The 16771-nt window shown below is 33.1% G+C and overlaps 1 protein-coding gene across 4 annotated transcripts in view; it reads right to left on the reverse strand.

Annotated features, from left to right (window-relative positions):
* The window catches only part of DYNC2H1 (dynein cytoplasmic 2 heavy chain 1), a 292996-nt gene that overhangs the window by 266546 nt on the left and 9679 nt on the right, over nucleotides 1-16771 (reverse strand). For all 4 annotated transcript variants that reach the window (XM_074335553.2, XM_074335552.2, XM_019717180.3 and 1 more), the window contains exons 7-17: nucleotides 14702-14836; nucleotides 14483-14596; nucleotides 13594-13705; nucleotides 13140-13264; nucleotides 11820-11995; nucleotides 8691-8886; nucleotides 5216-5311; nucleotides 2523-2675; nucleotides 1790-1888; nucleotides 613-752; nucleotides 301-529 (exon numbers count right to left, since the gene is read on the reverse strand). In XM_074335553.2, the coding sequence (XP_074191654.2) occupies nucleotides 301-529; nucleotides 613-752; nucleotides 1790-1888; nucleotides 2523-2675; nucleotides 5216-5311; nucleotides 8691-8886; nucleotides 11820-11995; nucleotides 13140-13264; nucleotides 13594-13705; nucleotides 14483-14596; nucleotides 14702-14836 (1575 nt within the window). The remainder of the gene's footprint in view (nucleotides 1-300; nucleotides 530-612; nucleotides 753-1789; nucleotides 1889-2522; nucleotides 2676-5215; nucleotides 5312-8690; nucleotides 8887-11819; nucleotides 11996-13139; nucleotides 13265-13593; nucleotides 13706-14482; nucleotides 14597-14701; nucleotides 14837-16771) is intronic.

A 16771-nucleotide genomic window follows, 5' to 3' on the forward strand; every position in this document is an offset into this window, starting at 1 on the left:
CCTGAAAGGAATTAAAATTGACACAACAATGTCACATTCCAAGTTGCCAAAAAAATTTTTAAAAGTTAGTTTCTTAATTTTCATATAGTCAAAGACAAAAAATAGATTTTTAATGTAACTTTTTTTATCATCTGTGGCCTAAATCTAGCTTGTATAACAATCCTCAACTCTGGCTCTCTGGTTTGCCATATTTTTCTTTTATGCCATAGAAAATAAACTATTGATTTGTACATTTAATACTAATTCAATCAATCAAATGAAATATTATAATAGAAAGGTGGAAAACTATATGTGCCATACCTCATGTTGGTGTAAAACAGCTGACAATCTTCTAAAGAGATCTTCGGCTTTGCTGAAAATAGTCAGAAATCCACTTGCATTTCTATCAATCATAATAGAAAAAATAGATTCATCTCCTGCCTCACCCACTCCCTTAAACTGATTAGGAATTCCGATGAATCTCTTCATTTCTCTGTAATATTTAGCCCGAATTTCTTCAAAAGGAGGCCTGAATTGTAACCGTCCTTGTCTGAAAGTAAAGAAGTAACTTTAAAATATAAATTATTAGAAAAGTATAGATTGAAAATTAAACTGAGTTGCAAAAACTCTTACTTGTACATTAAGTCAATATTTATTTCTGGCAGATTCTCATTAAGTGCTTCTAAGCCCATCTGATATTGATGTTCCAGAGCTTTGTACAGTTGATGATTCCAGTGCTGTTTCCACGCATGCATATCACTTGCTTGGAATCCCTAATGTGTTATATTCACATTTTTATTTAAAATTAGGTAGTAGAATGGGTTTTCATTTAATGCTTTCATATCACATATAGCAAAATTATAAGCAATGAAAACACTTATTTTAAATGTCTTGAAACTTGTAACTCCTTAATTGCTACTTGGTATGAGAGTGTATATAATAGAGTCAAATACGAAAATCTCTAATTTTCATGTTTCTAAATAGAATACAAAAAGATCAGTAGAATTTTTTAAATCAAGTTAATACAAAATAGATTTTATATTTGGATTTTATTTTATGATAACAGTAACAGGAACAATTTTTTGTGAACTTTTTAGTCCTTTTTCAAAAATCCCCATCAAGTACAATTTCCCACTCCCTTAATAATCCATTACACATTTAAAAACATGTTAAATTTAAAATATTAAAATGTTCAGTATAGTTTATATACTCTTTTGCTTCCATACATCCATAAATATATGAATTCTAATACTTTAATTTTTGTTTTTCTTAAGTTCTAAGAACTGAAAAATATATGTAAATGTGTAAGAGACTTAACTCATATTCAACCAAAATCCCATTACCACCTATCATGTAGCAGGCTTTGTGCTAGCCACTTTTGTATGCATCATTTCACATCAAAGTGTGCATAGAACTGAAATTTTGCCCCCAAAAGAAAAACATTCTGAAATGGTTATTTTCATCATGAGGCTTCTCCCTAAAACTTAATTTTGTGTTCTACATATGTCACAATCACCTAAAAGAAAACTAACAAATGATAGATATTTAAGCACCAAGACAGAAATAACTACAAACTCTGAACTGAGGGGTTTGGCATTCTGAAAGACAAATAGAAACTTTTTATATTTTTAAGTGCAAATGCATTGTTGATTTATGGTCTTGATGCATAATTCAGTCGAATTCTAAATTTATTAGGAGTTCATTAATAAAGATTTACAAATAAACCTGATGAACTTTTCATCGATTCATACATTCACATTCTGAAAAGATCGTATTTCAAAGTGTAGACACAAAGTAAAACACATTCTACCTGTGCCTCTACACTTGCTAAGCCAGTTCTTAATTCTTGTAGTCCATCTTTCCAACGCTGTTGCTGCCGAAGCAGATCAATATTCATAAGAGTTACCACCTGTTAAAAATAAGAGCATAATAGTCTCAAAATATCACCTTAAAAATGGTAACTTGACAGTGGAAAAAAGGAGACAGACACCACCTTAACCAAGTGATCAAGGTTAACTCAACCTCAAATAAGATATATCAACGCCTGATCAAATGCACTGAGAAAGGCAAAACATCACTTCTGTGTTATTCTTGCCAAAATTGCATAACCCTAATTTAATCATGAGAAATATCATATAACCCAAATCAAGAGAGATTCCAGAAAATAACTGACCACTACTCATCAAAAGTTTCAAGGTCCTGAAAAACAAGGAAAGACTGTGGAGGAAGAGATTACTGAGTATCAACAGCTAAAGGCAATGTAGGATCCTGGACTGGATCCTTGGAAAAAAAAGGACATTGGTAGAGAAGTTGTAAAATTGAAAAACGGTCTATTGCCTAGTATTGATAACTGTACTATGGTTACTTGCATGTAAGTTGTTAACAACAGGGGAAGCTGAATGAAGGGTAAATATGAACTCTGTTCTATTTTTGCAATTTAAGGCTCAAATTATTTCCAAATAAGAAGTTATTTAAAATTATGCCCTAATTACTTTTTAAATAATATTATTCATAGCTTATTCAATTTTATAAATAAAGTATACCTTTTCACAAAATGTAGTATGCCATTTTCTCAGTTTTCTATTTTCAGTAGCAAGTCGTTCCGCAGCATTTTGGAGTTTTTGAATGTAGCCTTCTAATTCTTTAGGATTATCCCAAGTAATTTGTGACTTTTCCCCACTTCCTGCTTTTGAATTCTACGGTAGAATAAATGACATTTAGTATTTAAATGTATTTCTTTTTTCCAAAATATTCAATATTCTGCATCACAAGTCCAATTATCCCTAACACCGACCTGCAATAAAAAGAGCATATAATAATTTTTCCATTTTATAAATGACAAGGCAATCTGGCCAATATTAAGTAGCCCCATTCCTTTCAGATTCTCTGACAAGTAAAAATCCCTGGACATAACATAACGAATAGCATTGGAAGAGTGAAAGGTAGCAATAAGAAGACAGACAGCCCACAACCCTTGGGAATGGAGGAACAAGGCACCTGGTTCTCCTTATTGTCTCCCACACATCCAGGGCAGGGCACTGGAGAACCTGGGACACCCACAGGGAAACGAAGCGTATTCCCTCTAGCCCAAGGACTAGGAAAACAGGGGCCTAACAACCATTCTAGCAATATTCACACAGCTCCAGTCACCACCAATGGAAAAACAACTCCTCTCTGCAATTTTAGTGGGGCCAAGCTGATTTTCCATCACCTGATTGGCAAAAGCAGGCAGTACTCTAACTCCATTGCCAGGGTAATGTTGGCAGGGCTGAACTACCCTCTTCTTGTGAGTTTCTTAAATCGTATTTGATGACTGAAGCAAAAACTGTAACACCATCTGATGTGGTGCTCTATCTATGTAAAGGAAATACTTAAGACACATGAAAGAGTGGTGAGACACATGTAAAGAGCTACCGGTATACTTCACTTGAAGAGTAAGGCACAGCAAGTTGCTGGAATACAGTAGACCCTCAAAATAGCTGATGAGTAAATGACCCTAAGTAATTCAATAGAATACCCTGTGAATCAGTTTAAAAGCATTTACTGATAGTTACTACATACAACTTACTGTTGTATTGCTTAAGGGTATGAAAATAGGGTCCCTGCCTTCCAATATTCTACAATATAGTCCATGCCCAGAGAATTATAGAGAACCTTAGTGTTCTCTCTCCCCTATCTTAGCTTTTTATCCACTATTATGTCTAATTTAGCATGTTAAATATAATTATTAAATTCTCACAACCCAATTTCTCAAAATAAGTTTCCTCTTCAGAAATATCAAGGTATTATTTTGAATACATTTATTAGAAAAGGCTCTAAAGGTTTACAATGAAAACATAATTTATATATTAGGTGAAAAGGTCAAAATAATAAAGAATGATCCCATTTCCAAAAGTACACTTATAAATATGCATAGAAAAGTTTAAATGGCCTGTTAAGAATAGTCATGTCTTGGTGGTACAATTATAAGACCTTTTTCTTTTTGTTTACCTTTATTTTTGAATCTTTCCATTACAATAAACTCGTATTGAGCTTTGGCAATAGGAAAAAAAATATTTTTTAATAATATCTGCTAGTCTTTTATAGGTTTCATATAACTTTATATAGAGATTTCATGTAGATTTATATAAGCTTCTAGTTGATTTTAAGCCTGAGAACTAGTACGCAGGAAAGAGTGAACATAGCAAGTCTGACTGTTATCCCTCAAAAGACCTGCTTAAAAGACGGGACCTTAATGGGCATCTGGGGTCTTGGAGTTTGGGAGGCTTCCCACTCCATAACTTTTAAGAATGGCTGACTGTACCTAAACAATATAGTATATGTTGCACACTTGATTTTCTTCAGGGAACATGGAATTTTGATACCTACTAGTCTGAAAATTCCTACCAGCCCCCAATAAAAACCTGGGCGCTAAGTTGATAATGACCTTCCCTAGTAAGACAGCATTTCACTGTGTTACAACTTATTGCTGGGGGAATTAAAAATGCCCTGTATGACTCCACTGGGAAAGGACTCAAAAGCTCGCGCCTGGTTTTGCCAGGTATTCACCCCACGCACTTTCCCCTTTGCTGATTTTGCTTTGCGTCCTCTCGCTGTAATAAGTCACTGCTGTGAGTACAACTACATCAAGTCCCGTGAGTCCTCCAAGGAAATCACAGATCTGGGGGTAGTCTTAAGGACCCTGACACAATTAGTTATTTACTTTCAAATAAAATAAAAGAGTATATCCCTCTTCTACATAATTTCCCAAACATTTCATGTTTACGAAGACTAAAAATGTAGATTTCAAAAAGTTAGCAGTCACATAGTGACATATAGTTTAAAAACTATTCTAGGTTTTCCTAATTTCATATGTGTGGACATTTCAATAAGCACAGATAAAGAGCAAATAATCTTAAATTATAAAATCAGGAGGTGATGGAAGAACCCTAAAGAGTCTTGTGTATAAGGACTTCACACTTCAGTGAATAAGTAAATGTAATGGCATACAAATTGTACATTATACATACTAATTCAAATGATCAAAATCAGCACCAAAATATGTGAAATATTATAACCATTTAAATCTACATTTGGAAAAAAATGTTACTTGTTAAAAGTGAAGTAAGTCATTAGGGAGCAAAATATAGCCTTAGATCAATGGCTATATTAAGCTGAAAGGTATTTTAAAAAACTAAGAAATAAGAAACACTTCACATGTAAAATATAATTATAATAACATGAAAAGTCCATTTACCTTAATTATCTGTTCAAATGCTAAGGCAGATTGTAACATCATTGGTCTCTGACTTTGAATCATTTGTTGATCGATAGAATTGTAAAAATGTGCCACCTACAAAGTAAAAGTCCAATTAGCAAAAATCAATAATAAATAGCACACTTAATTTTTAATTTTACTTCATTTTTAACTGTCTGAATGGAAATAATAACTTTTCTCAATTCTAAAATTAAAAAAAATAGTTTTTCATCTCCATTATTGCATTTATGCATGTATTATTATACAAAAATGAACAAATATGTGTTGAGTTCCTGTAATTTGCTAAGTCATGCCCCGGGGGCTGATCGAACAAAGATTATAAAATCTAGTCCCTGGAATCAGAAGTACACAGTCTTATATGGGAACATAGAGGAAACCAGTAAAGCATGCTAAGTGCTAAAAAACTGAACTCTCTATCTTTACAATTCTCCAAACCTGCTACTTTCTTTTTCAGTGTATGACACAATGATTTATCCATTTCTCATATCAAAAAACAAAAACAACAAAACTTGGAGTTGTCCTTACTCTTCTCTCGTATCCCATACAGTCTATTGACTATATACTTTCAAAATATATATTGAATCCAACCACTTCACCCACCTCCATCCATCCCTCCCCAATCCGAGCACCCTGTTCTCTTGACAACGCCAGTGCAACAGTTTCCTAACTGGTCACTCTGTTTTCAATCAGGGCCTTCTGTTGTCTGTGCGAAGCCTTTAAAGCAGCCAGAGTGGTCCATTTTTAAACATAAATCATACCACATATTTTGCTTACTCTGAACCTTCCAATAACTTCCTAATACATTTGAGAATAAAATCCAAATTCCCAAACTCTTAAACTACAACCTTCCCATGTTTTCCAACTTATGAATGAAATGCAAATTCAAAATCCACATCCTACCTGGCACAAACATTTTACATGAACTGGACCTTAGCCTTATCACAAATCCCTCCCTCATTGCACTGCAACCAGATCGGCTTCATTACTGTTATTCTAACCCACCAAGTGAGTCTTTTCTCAGGAACTCTGTATATGTCATTAACTCCAGCTGACGGTAATACTCTTCCTCCAGATATGTGCATGGTTCTTTTACTCACTTTATATCATGTCTCTTCTCAAACATTCATCAAGGCCTAACCTGATCACTCAGTATAAAATAGCAGTCTTTATCACAATCCTTTTACTACATTTTATTTTTCTTCAAAGTACTGATCACTACCTAACACTGTATCATTTATCTATGTCTTTGTTATCTGTCTCCCATACTGGAGTGACAGCTCCAAGAACAGTACCTAGCAAATAGCAGGCACTCAATAAATGTCTGTTGAATTAGTCAGTGAATCAAAAAATAGAGATACCTACAAGGTACAGTGGTAGAGAGAAGAGGACACTGTCAACTCTGCTGGGGGGAAAGGAGAGATTCTGGGAAGAAGATAAGTGGATACTGTCGAGAGAGCCTAAGGAGTTTAGGAAGACTGTCTTTTAATTTTTGTATCCCCAGCACCTCATAGAATTCTTGGCACAGAGTAGGTATTTAAAAAATATTTAGAGTCCTCTTCTTTCCACTAATATGCATTAAACTACGGTTTATTTGGTAGGGGATACCCACTCTAATTATTCTGTACCACAATAGCATTCCACGAAAAAGCCCAATGAGAAAAACCAGAAGCAACAGAACATATACTATTACAACAGTCCAACCTTACTGCTATCTATCCAACATCCTACTTCACTATCCCTACTCTAGATAAATATCTGCTCATAAGTAAAAGTACATATAAGTAGATTTTCCCAGTTGTTCGTCCAGGGGTAAATGCAAATATTAAATGTCTATTCGTTCATCTCTTGAGCTCCTATTGTGTTAGACTAAATACTTAGGATACAAAAGAGAGCAAGACTCTCCGCTCTTGAGTATGTAGTACTTCTATCTGAAATGATCACCCACCAAACCCCTGTGCTCTTGAGAAAACATATGTCTACTCTTCCAGACTCACATCAAACATCATTCCTCAGTAAAGATTTATCTGATACTACCTCTACCGTTATCCAGGAATATAACTGAAAATTACCACCTCTATGATTTCACAGGATTTTCTGAACATCCATAATATATCAAATATTGTTTTCTATTTTGATAACATATCTGTCATCACTATATGAACTGTAATAGAATAAATATGGGCTTTGGAGTCAAAGAGACTTAGTATCAAGTCACAGTTTTATAACTTACTAACTGTGTGGCACTGGGAAAACTATGTTACAAATCTAATTCCCAGTTAGGTCAGTAATGGGATTAACTGAAACAGCAAAAATAAGGCATCTCTAGGAGCTTCCTACTTAATGAGAACTCAGTGTTTAGTTTGTTCTCTCCCAGTAGACCAATGGTTCTCAACCACAGTTAATTTGCACCCAAGGTGACATTTGGCAGTTTGGAGATGTTTTAGATTATCAGGACATGCTACTGGCCAGAGATGCTGCTAGAAACATCCTACAATGCATCCATTCCCACAAAAAAAGAATTGATCCAAAATGTCAAAAGGGATGAGGCTGGGAAAACCTGTACCAGAATATGATAGTAATACATACATTTTTATATCCTCACTACACTGTGACTGGTGGTAAAGGTGCTCAGTTAAACAAAAGAATAAGTGAAAGACCAAATATACAAGATACTGTTCCTGCCCTCTAAGATCTAATAATGAACTGAGAGACAAAAATGGGAAAAAAAAAAAAAGAATGATTTGCAAACTGCACACAGAATTTGGAACAATCAACTAAAAGAAGACACAACAAAGAAAGTGAAATGTGAGTCGGGAATTAAAGGACGACTTTGAGTTTTCTACTCAGAGGGAACAAATAACAGTCCATGGAGACACGTTCATAGAAGAGCCAAGTTTTCATATTACTCAAGCATAGGGTGCAATATGAGGGGAAGGTCACAACCAGTAAGGTTAGTTAGGGCATAATTAAGAAGGGCCTTTTGTAAATAAGTAGATAAGACAATGAGATGATAATAGTTAGTTTTAAACAGGTAAATTATAGATGGCAATGTGCTGAACAGGCAGACCAAAGAAATGACCAAAAACAGTGACCAGTTTATCAGCCTGGTAATTCCCTAAGATTCTGTCCCTCAAAAGCAGGCAGAGGACCCTTTAATTAGAAGGCCCTTTAAGATCCATGCAAGTAACATGAAAAAAAGAGAAAACAAGCTTCTATTTTTCTAAATGCTTTTAAAATGAAAAAGCAATAATAATAATAATAATAATACCTTAAATTAATAAATTTCTATATAGTTTACAAAGCAAATTTGTAATTTAGTCACTTAGCAAACCATAATTTCACAAGATTTATTATTTTACTAACTTAAAAAATCAAAAGTAGAAAACAGAGTCCTTAAAATATTCTAATGCAGTGAACTCAGAATAGACATGTTTTCAAAAATATAATTTCTTACTTGTTTAAGAATAATCGCTTGCTTGCAGAATTTCTGTGCAATGTTTGCAACTTGTTGTATTTTGGCAGGAATAACAAAACCAAGTGCAGAAAGCTGACGTACTTCTCTCAGAAGAATCACCAATCGATCTGAATAATGTACTTTTAATGATCCATCATTAGGATCCAATTCCATAATTCGACTATTAGCCTCAATACTATAAAACACAATGAATAATTTTTTAAAAAAGCTTTCTTTTTTAAAGAATTTTTTGGGGGGAAGGGGAACAGGACTTTATTGGGGAACAGTGTGTACTTCCTTCCAGGACTTTTTTTTTTTCCAAGTCCTTTCAATCTTAGTTGTGGAGGGTGCCGTTCAGCTTCAAGATGTCCTTTCATTCTTAGTTGTGGAGGGCACAGCTCAGCTCCAGTTCCAGTTGCCACTGCTAGCTGCAGGGCACGCAGCTCACCATCCCTTGCAGGAGTCAAGGAATCGAACTGGTAACCTTGTGGTTGAGAGCCCACGCTCCAACCAACTGAGCCATCTGGGGAGCAGCTCAGCTCAAGGTGCTGTGTTCAATCTTAGTTGCAGGGGGCGGAGCCCACCATCCCTTGTGGGACTTGAGGAGTTGGACCGGCAACCTGTGGTTGAGAGCCCACTGGCCCATGTGGGAATAGAACTGGCAGTCTTCGGAATTAGGAGAATGGAGCTCCAACCGCCTGAGCCACTGAGCTGGCCCAGAAATGAATAATTTTTTAAGTTTTGTGTTCTAACTCGTCTGACTGATGAAAAACACAAGTTTTTACAACTTTTCTGTAGATACAACATTAACTCAAAGTAAAACAAGTTAATTATAATTTTCAAGTTATCTTTTTCACAAAGTATCTCACAATTGGGATCTTGATAATAAATTGTAATATCTAATATATAACAATATTTCAACCAAACAGTTTTGAAGTTAGAAAAATCAATACCTTAACCTACAGCTAAGACTCAAAACTGGCATATCCACCACAAAGAGAAAAGGTTTTGATTTTCTAAAACGTGCTTTTATATAAATATATAGATATATATATCTATGTATATAGATATATAGATATATATATATAGATATATATATATATATCTATATATGTATATAGATATATATATATATGTGGTTTTTTTTTACTTAGCCTGCCTTGTTCTTTAAATACCTTTTATTACAGGATTAACGATGAGTATCAAAATGGTAGAAGGAGTGATAGTCAAATGTTTCATTACTCTTTGTTTCACTACCTAAGGACTGTCCTTTCTTGTGTTTCTTGTAAAGGCTACAATGGCAAATTTTACATTAGGGGACTCATGTCCACACTGATTGTAAAAATGCTGAGCTAAATTAAGAATAAAGTATTATATTTTCATGACTTGTCTTTCAAGATCATGTTTATATCATTTTCCTTCTTTTAAATCACTTTCACAATTAAGAGAACTTGCAGGTCTTAGAAAGTGAGCTACTGAAAAGAAAAAGAACAAATCTATTCAGCCTATTTAATAACACATAAAACAAAGAGTACTAAGAAGTACATACTTTAAAATGGCATAAATATTTAACCTAAACTTTCCTATATAAACATAAATAAAGCCTGCCAGAAAATTATTATGACCTTTTTTGCCTTTATTGGAAACTAATCTCCAAAATGAGTTTCTACATACCAGCATATCCCAAAATATCTTCCAAAACACACTAATTCTATGGGACAATAATGGGTTTTACAGGGGCGGGGGGAGGAACAAGAGTCAGGGAATTTCGTCACCAAATGGGAAACCCTGGGTTGAACAAAGTTAAATAGGCTTCTTTACAGCAGGTCTCATCCTTTGGTATGCTATCATATACAGTGGATCACCACCGGCACTATAGAAATCAAAGTGTGCGTATTTTCCAAAATTAGTTAACTAGTTAGTTATGCTGGAACATTTCTCCTATTTTAGGTACAGAGTAGAAAGGGAAAGAATTCAATGACATGAAGTTATACCATGTTTCCCTGAAAATAAGACCTAGCCAGACCATGAGCTCTAATGCGTCTTTTGGAGCAAAAATTAATGCAAGACCGGGTCTTATTTTAATATAATATAACACCCAGTCTTATTTTGTAATGTAATATAAGACCCGGTAACATATAACATAATATAATATAGTACAATATAATGTAATATAATGTAACATAAAGTAATACAATATAAATAATATAAACTAAATACAAAAAATATATAAAAATACGTAAGAATATATTAAAAATATATAAAATAAATAAATAAAATACATAAAATAAAATAAATATAAAAAATAAAGTATATAAAACAAAATATATAAAATAAAGTATATAAAATGAAATAAAATAAAATACACAAAATAAAATAAAATACATAAAACAAAACAAAATATATAAAATAACATAAAATAAAATATAAAATATATAAAATAAAATATGTAAAATACTATATAAAATAAAACAAAATACAACAAAACAAAATAATAAAACATAAAATAAAATAAAACCAAATAAAACATATAAAGTAAAACAAAATAAAATAAAACAAAACAAATAAAAAGCAAAACAAATGAACAAAACAAAACAAATAAAACAAAACATAAAATAAAACAAAACAAATCATATAAAACAAAACAAAACAAATAAAACAAAACAAACAAAACATATAAAAAACATATAAAACAAAATAAAACAAAACATATAAAAACAAAACACATAAAATAAAACAAAATATGTAAAATAAAATAAAAAACCTATAAAACAAATAAAATAAAAAAACAAAACAAAACAAACTATAAAATATAGTATAATACAATATAATATAATATCAAATAATACAATAATGTAATATAATACAATATAATACAATATAATATAATATAAAATAAAATAAGACCAGGTCTTATATTAATTTTTGTTCCAAAAGACACATTAGAGCTGATGGTCCAGCTAGGTCTTATTTTGGGGGAAACACGGAATAAAAAAAAAATTGTAAGGAGCAGCAGCAACTTTGAAGAAAGGACAAAGCAGAGATGATTAATTCCATGTTGTCATTTGGATTAATAACATAGAAAAAAAGTCTTGTGTAGATTTCTCTTTTGAGTCTATTTATACTTACCACAAACCAGATCTAGAATCAGACAATCCAGACTGAATATCCCTGGACCAATCATCAAATTGTTCTTGCTCATATAGCTTCAACTGGTCTAAGAGATCTTCAGCACTTCGATGGAAAGCTCGAAATCCTGACAAGTCAGACAAAAGAGCCTCTGCTATCTTGATAGTATCATCCACCTTAAAAAGCCAAATTACGAGAACATTTATTATTTAAAATCTATCAAAATTAGCATAAAATAAGCCCCCTTCTCTGAGCTGTGATTCTGAAACTATTTTCCCATTCAACTATAAACAGTAAAATAGAAGATTTGCCAGTGAATATAAAAATATCAATCTCTATTTTGCTTCTGAATTATACAACCTCAGTATAGCAAAACACAGAGGATAACACATAAAAGGCATAATGTGAAAGGTAAGAAGGAAAGTTCAGCATATCTCCAAGAATACAGCAAAACTCCTAAACATGTTAAGTAGTCATGGGTCCTTTGCTAAATGCTCTGGTTAATAGCTCAAACAATAATTAGGCCAATTTGAATGGCAATTAAAGGAGAGAAATGCCTTGCCTTCATAACTGCACAAAAAACATTGCAGCGCCTTGGAAGCTGACTGAGAAAATTAAGCAGAATATTCCAGAAAATAAAAAATCAAAAATACAACTGTAAGTAGAACTCCCTCTCCCTCTCATGCTAGCCTTTATAATGTTTTAGGACTGTTTGCTTGCTCTTCATCACAGATTAAAACCAACAGTATATGAGTTATATGTAAGACATTGTACCACCTACTGATTAGTAAGTATGTAAGATTCTGACATCAATTTTGACAATGTTAAAATAATAGTCCTTTAAATCTATACATTGCTGCCACTACCTAAGGCAATGAATGCCATAATTACCTTTTACCTTTCCTTTAACTACCTTTCAACCTAAAATGGTTTACTTATATACACATAACTTGTTGACAGACTTCCCAACTACCAAGATTTTGCAATGATACATTTCAAAAGATGTTCAAAGGATTTTTTTAAGGCAGTGTAAAGGATGCTTTTTCTCTTGAATATTTTTTAAAGGGCACTTAACTGGAATAACTACAATTGGAATGGTAAATTATTTGATAATTATCTCTATATAGGAATGAGTAGAACCATTAGAATCTCCTTAGCACACCTTTTCAGAATTTTACACGTCACATGAAAATTAGATGGATATGCCAAGGAAAACAGAGAATGGTTTTTATTGTTTTCACTATAGTTCTAGAGTGCCTTCTACATTAAATTAGCACATTTTACAATTAGTATTCTTCAACTTTTATTAAAAACAAATACCTTTAGTTCCAACTGGCGAACCCAAACTATATTATTGACAACTTCTGAAAGGTTTTTGCCAGAAAGTGGTCCAGATGCATCACCAGGAATTCCTCGGCATCGATTCTCAAAGTCTAATCGAAAATCTATAAAATTTAAATCAAATAAATGATTACACACACTCAGCAAAGATTCCCTAAATGCCTTCTATATACTAAGCACTATGTCAAATATTGTAGATAGAAAAATACTAATAGTTGGTCCCTTACCATATCAAGTGATACAGAAAGAAAATAACCAATTAATTAAAAAAATCTGTCACTTATAACAGAAATAGTAAATTAATCTTCAGCAGATAGATGTCATAAAATGTAGTCTTAACCATAAATGGTATACTCGTATATACAACAAAGAAAAAAGTAACCCATAAAAATATTTTCTCAGGCAAACACTGTAATCTCTGATAAACTTTTACCTTTAACTGAGTCCACAAGTCTTGCCAGTAAAGTTTCTCTTTCTAACATCAATTCTTTGCTTATAGTTGGACGCTTCACCAACTCTTTAAATTTCAGAAATGCTTGAAGAAGCTGATATAAAATAAAATAAGTATATGTTCATCCCAAGTGGATCAACTTGGTAAATACGGACACATCTCCTAAAATAGCTTACGGTGTCGCATCCAGCGCAACACAGGCAGTGAGCGAACGAGAATGGGCAGCAAAGGGTTAAGAAAGAAACAGAAATCAAGAAAGTTATGAAACAGGAAATCTGGCCACCTTGTGGCTTTTATTGATGCACTCACAAGAAAGCAACATTGTTTCCTCCAAGGTCTGTGAATTTCACACATTATATTAAGAAACTGATTTGAACTAATTACCCTTGCCTGCAAGCAGCAGAACCCTCAGTTTCAGGATGTACCTCCCCAAGACAAAACCTTTATGCTGAAACTTACTGATATGAATAGATGGAGAACTATTATTATCACAACATTGAATCTCTTCCCAAGCAGGTTGTGGGAAGGAATGCAGCCACAAAGGCAGAAGCTCTCCTTAGCCGGGGGAAGGTGGGGGGTCTATGCCCACCTCTATCAACCCCATGGGTTCTCCTGTTGGTCCCCACACAGCTGTGCCTGGCTTGGGTTGTTCACCCCGTGAGGAATCTTACCTGTCATTGGCTGACCAACCATCCCCTGGGGCCAAACAGGGAGACATAAGGTGTAAGCACAAAGGTGAAGCAAAGTCCCTGAAAGGATTAGTCTCACAGACTCTCCTTTCTTCAGGGGCAGGTATGAGGGGACAGATGGGTAGGATGCTGCGTGACAACATTAAGGGAAACATTAAAAGTGAAATATTTCAATATATTACCTGCTGTGGACTATCTTGAATTTCTGAAATATAATTTTTCAGTTTTCCTGCTATTTTTTGTTCCGTGGGTGCAATGATTTTTTCATATTGAGACACTGCAGCTTTCCATAAAGGCTAAAAAAATTATCAATATTATTAGACTGTAATATTTTTTAAATCTGCTGGTAAAAAGAACAACACAAACAAAAAATTTTATAGAGAAACACATATATATTCAACCTCAGTATATGGATTATATTGCACAGGATTCAGGCCAGTAAAAGGTTCAAATACTCGAGCCAGGCATGTGATTTTCTCTTCACTAACAGGTAAGAAATAGAGAATCTTCTCATGAATTGTTCTAACAGCCAAGACCTAAAACATAAAATATTAAAACAACTAATTTATTTAAATCAATAAATCTGCACAAATAGGTCTATGATCAAAAGACACTGGGCAAAAATTTCTTTAACTAGGTTTCTGAAATTAACAATAAAACTGAAACTATAATTTTGAGAATTATTACTCATCAATAATCAAAGTGATATTCAAAGGCATATACTGTAACATCACACTACTATCAGTGTGCTCAAATCTAGTGAAAATATGTAAAAATCTAACTTTTTAAACTATGCTTAAAGCTCATTTAAATCAAGTTTTAACATCTCCCCTCCTTAATACAGTAATTCTGATTTTCATAATTCTGCATAAAATTTCACTTGTGATAATGGAATGATAGGTTAACAACTCTATTATGTATAATTTACAGAGAGCTGAAAAACAAATCATTGTATTTTGCATTTAAAATTTCCGTAACAATCAAAGGTTAAGTAAAAACACTATAATCTTCTATTTGAATTGGAAATATCAGTACAAATTCATGATTTATTTTTCTCTTGCTAAAAACAAAAACACCATTTTATAATCCTTATTGAGAAGGCCTAAAAGTATTGATAACTACCATTTTCACTAAAAAGAACTAGGTTCTTTGAGAAACGACTAATTCCAGGAATAAGACAGAAAATCTACAAGATGGGCTGGTATATTTTGGGGGGCCTGGAAGTAAGGAAATTATTAAAGAAATACTGAATTCATGTCAAAACGACGTACGAGCCAACTTAAAGGGGGCACTCACTGCCCAAACATGAAACAATTTGAATATAACTACAATGAATGGAAACATAAAAACTATAATAACTCATGGGTTCATATTCACTGCTAAAAACATTTCATTGATTGCCTGTAGAACTTACTATGACACTAACTTATTCATTGTTCTAAAAAGTTTTAAATAAAAGGAAAGAAGCAATTGTCTATACTGCCATTCCTATACAAACTATAATATCAAGGTAACTAAAAAACTGATGACAAAAAGTTCTTCCATCTTCACTAACAAATGCAGAAAGAACAATTAGAAAATCACCATTTTGCAACCCTTCATGATCATCAATACCTGCTAAAATCACTAAGAAAAGATATTATGGAGAACATTATAACAGATGGATCAGGCTAAACATACCTGAACCCACTTATCAAACAAAAAGTGGGAAAAAAATATATAGTACCACCTATGAAGCAGCCTGATTCAAGTAAACCTACTTTTAAAAAAATTTCTGAGACAATGAGAAAAATTAAACATTGTTTAGATACGATATACTATTAAGAAATTGTTGTAATTTTGTTAGATGTGATACTGGTATCGTGGTTGTTTTAGGGTGAAAGTATATGATTTCTGGTATTGACTTTAAAAATACTCCAGTAAAAAAAGGAAGGCTGGGGAAACAAAGATGGAATAAGTACTGAATAATGTCAATGGCTATTGAAACTAAGTAATGGATACACTGGCAATCATTATACTATTTTACTTTTATGTATATTTGAAATTTTTCGTGATGAAAAATATTTTTTTAAAATCCCCAAAGTACGGTTACCCTAAGCAGAAAAGGGAAAAGTCAGCTATGCAATCTTTGCATATTCTCATTTTTGCCTAATCCTTCAAGCTAAATATGTAAGTCCTATACTGAAACTGTAACTTACGAAAATTAAGCAGCTGTTTCAAATATTTCCACTGAGTACCCCCTAAAAAGCTGTCCCTGATTAAAAACCATTTCAATAGCCAAGAGAATGTCTTGCAGCTTCCATACATGGACAAGTGGGTTGATTATCTTTTTTATAACAAAGGAGACCAAAATGAAGTTCACAACTTACAAGGTGAACAGCCACACACCAAAGACAAAGAAAGGAGATGGAAACCAGCACTTAGCTAACAGCCACTGTGCAGCTGGCACTGTATCAAATGATGCCATAAAT

This window comes from Rhinolophus sinicus, chromosome 14, assembly GCF_057876585.1.
Source record: "Rhinolophus sinicus isolate RSI-liver-muscle chromosome 14, RSI-T2T, whole genome shotgun sequence".
NCBI classification, from domain to species: domain Eukaryota; kingdom Metazoa; phylum Chordata; class Mammalia; order Chiroptera; family Rhinolophidae; genus Rhinolophus; species Rhinolophus sinicus.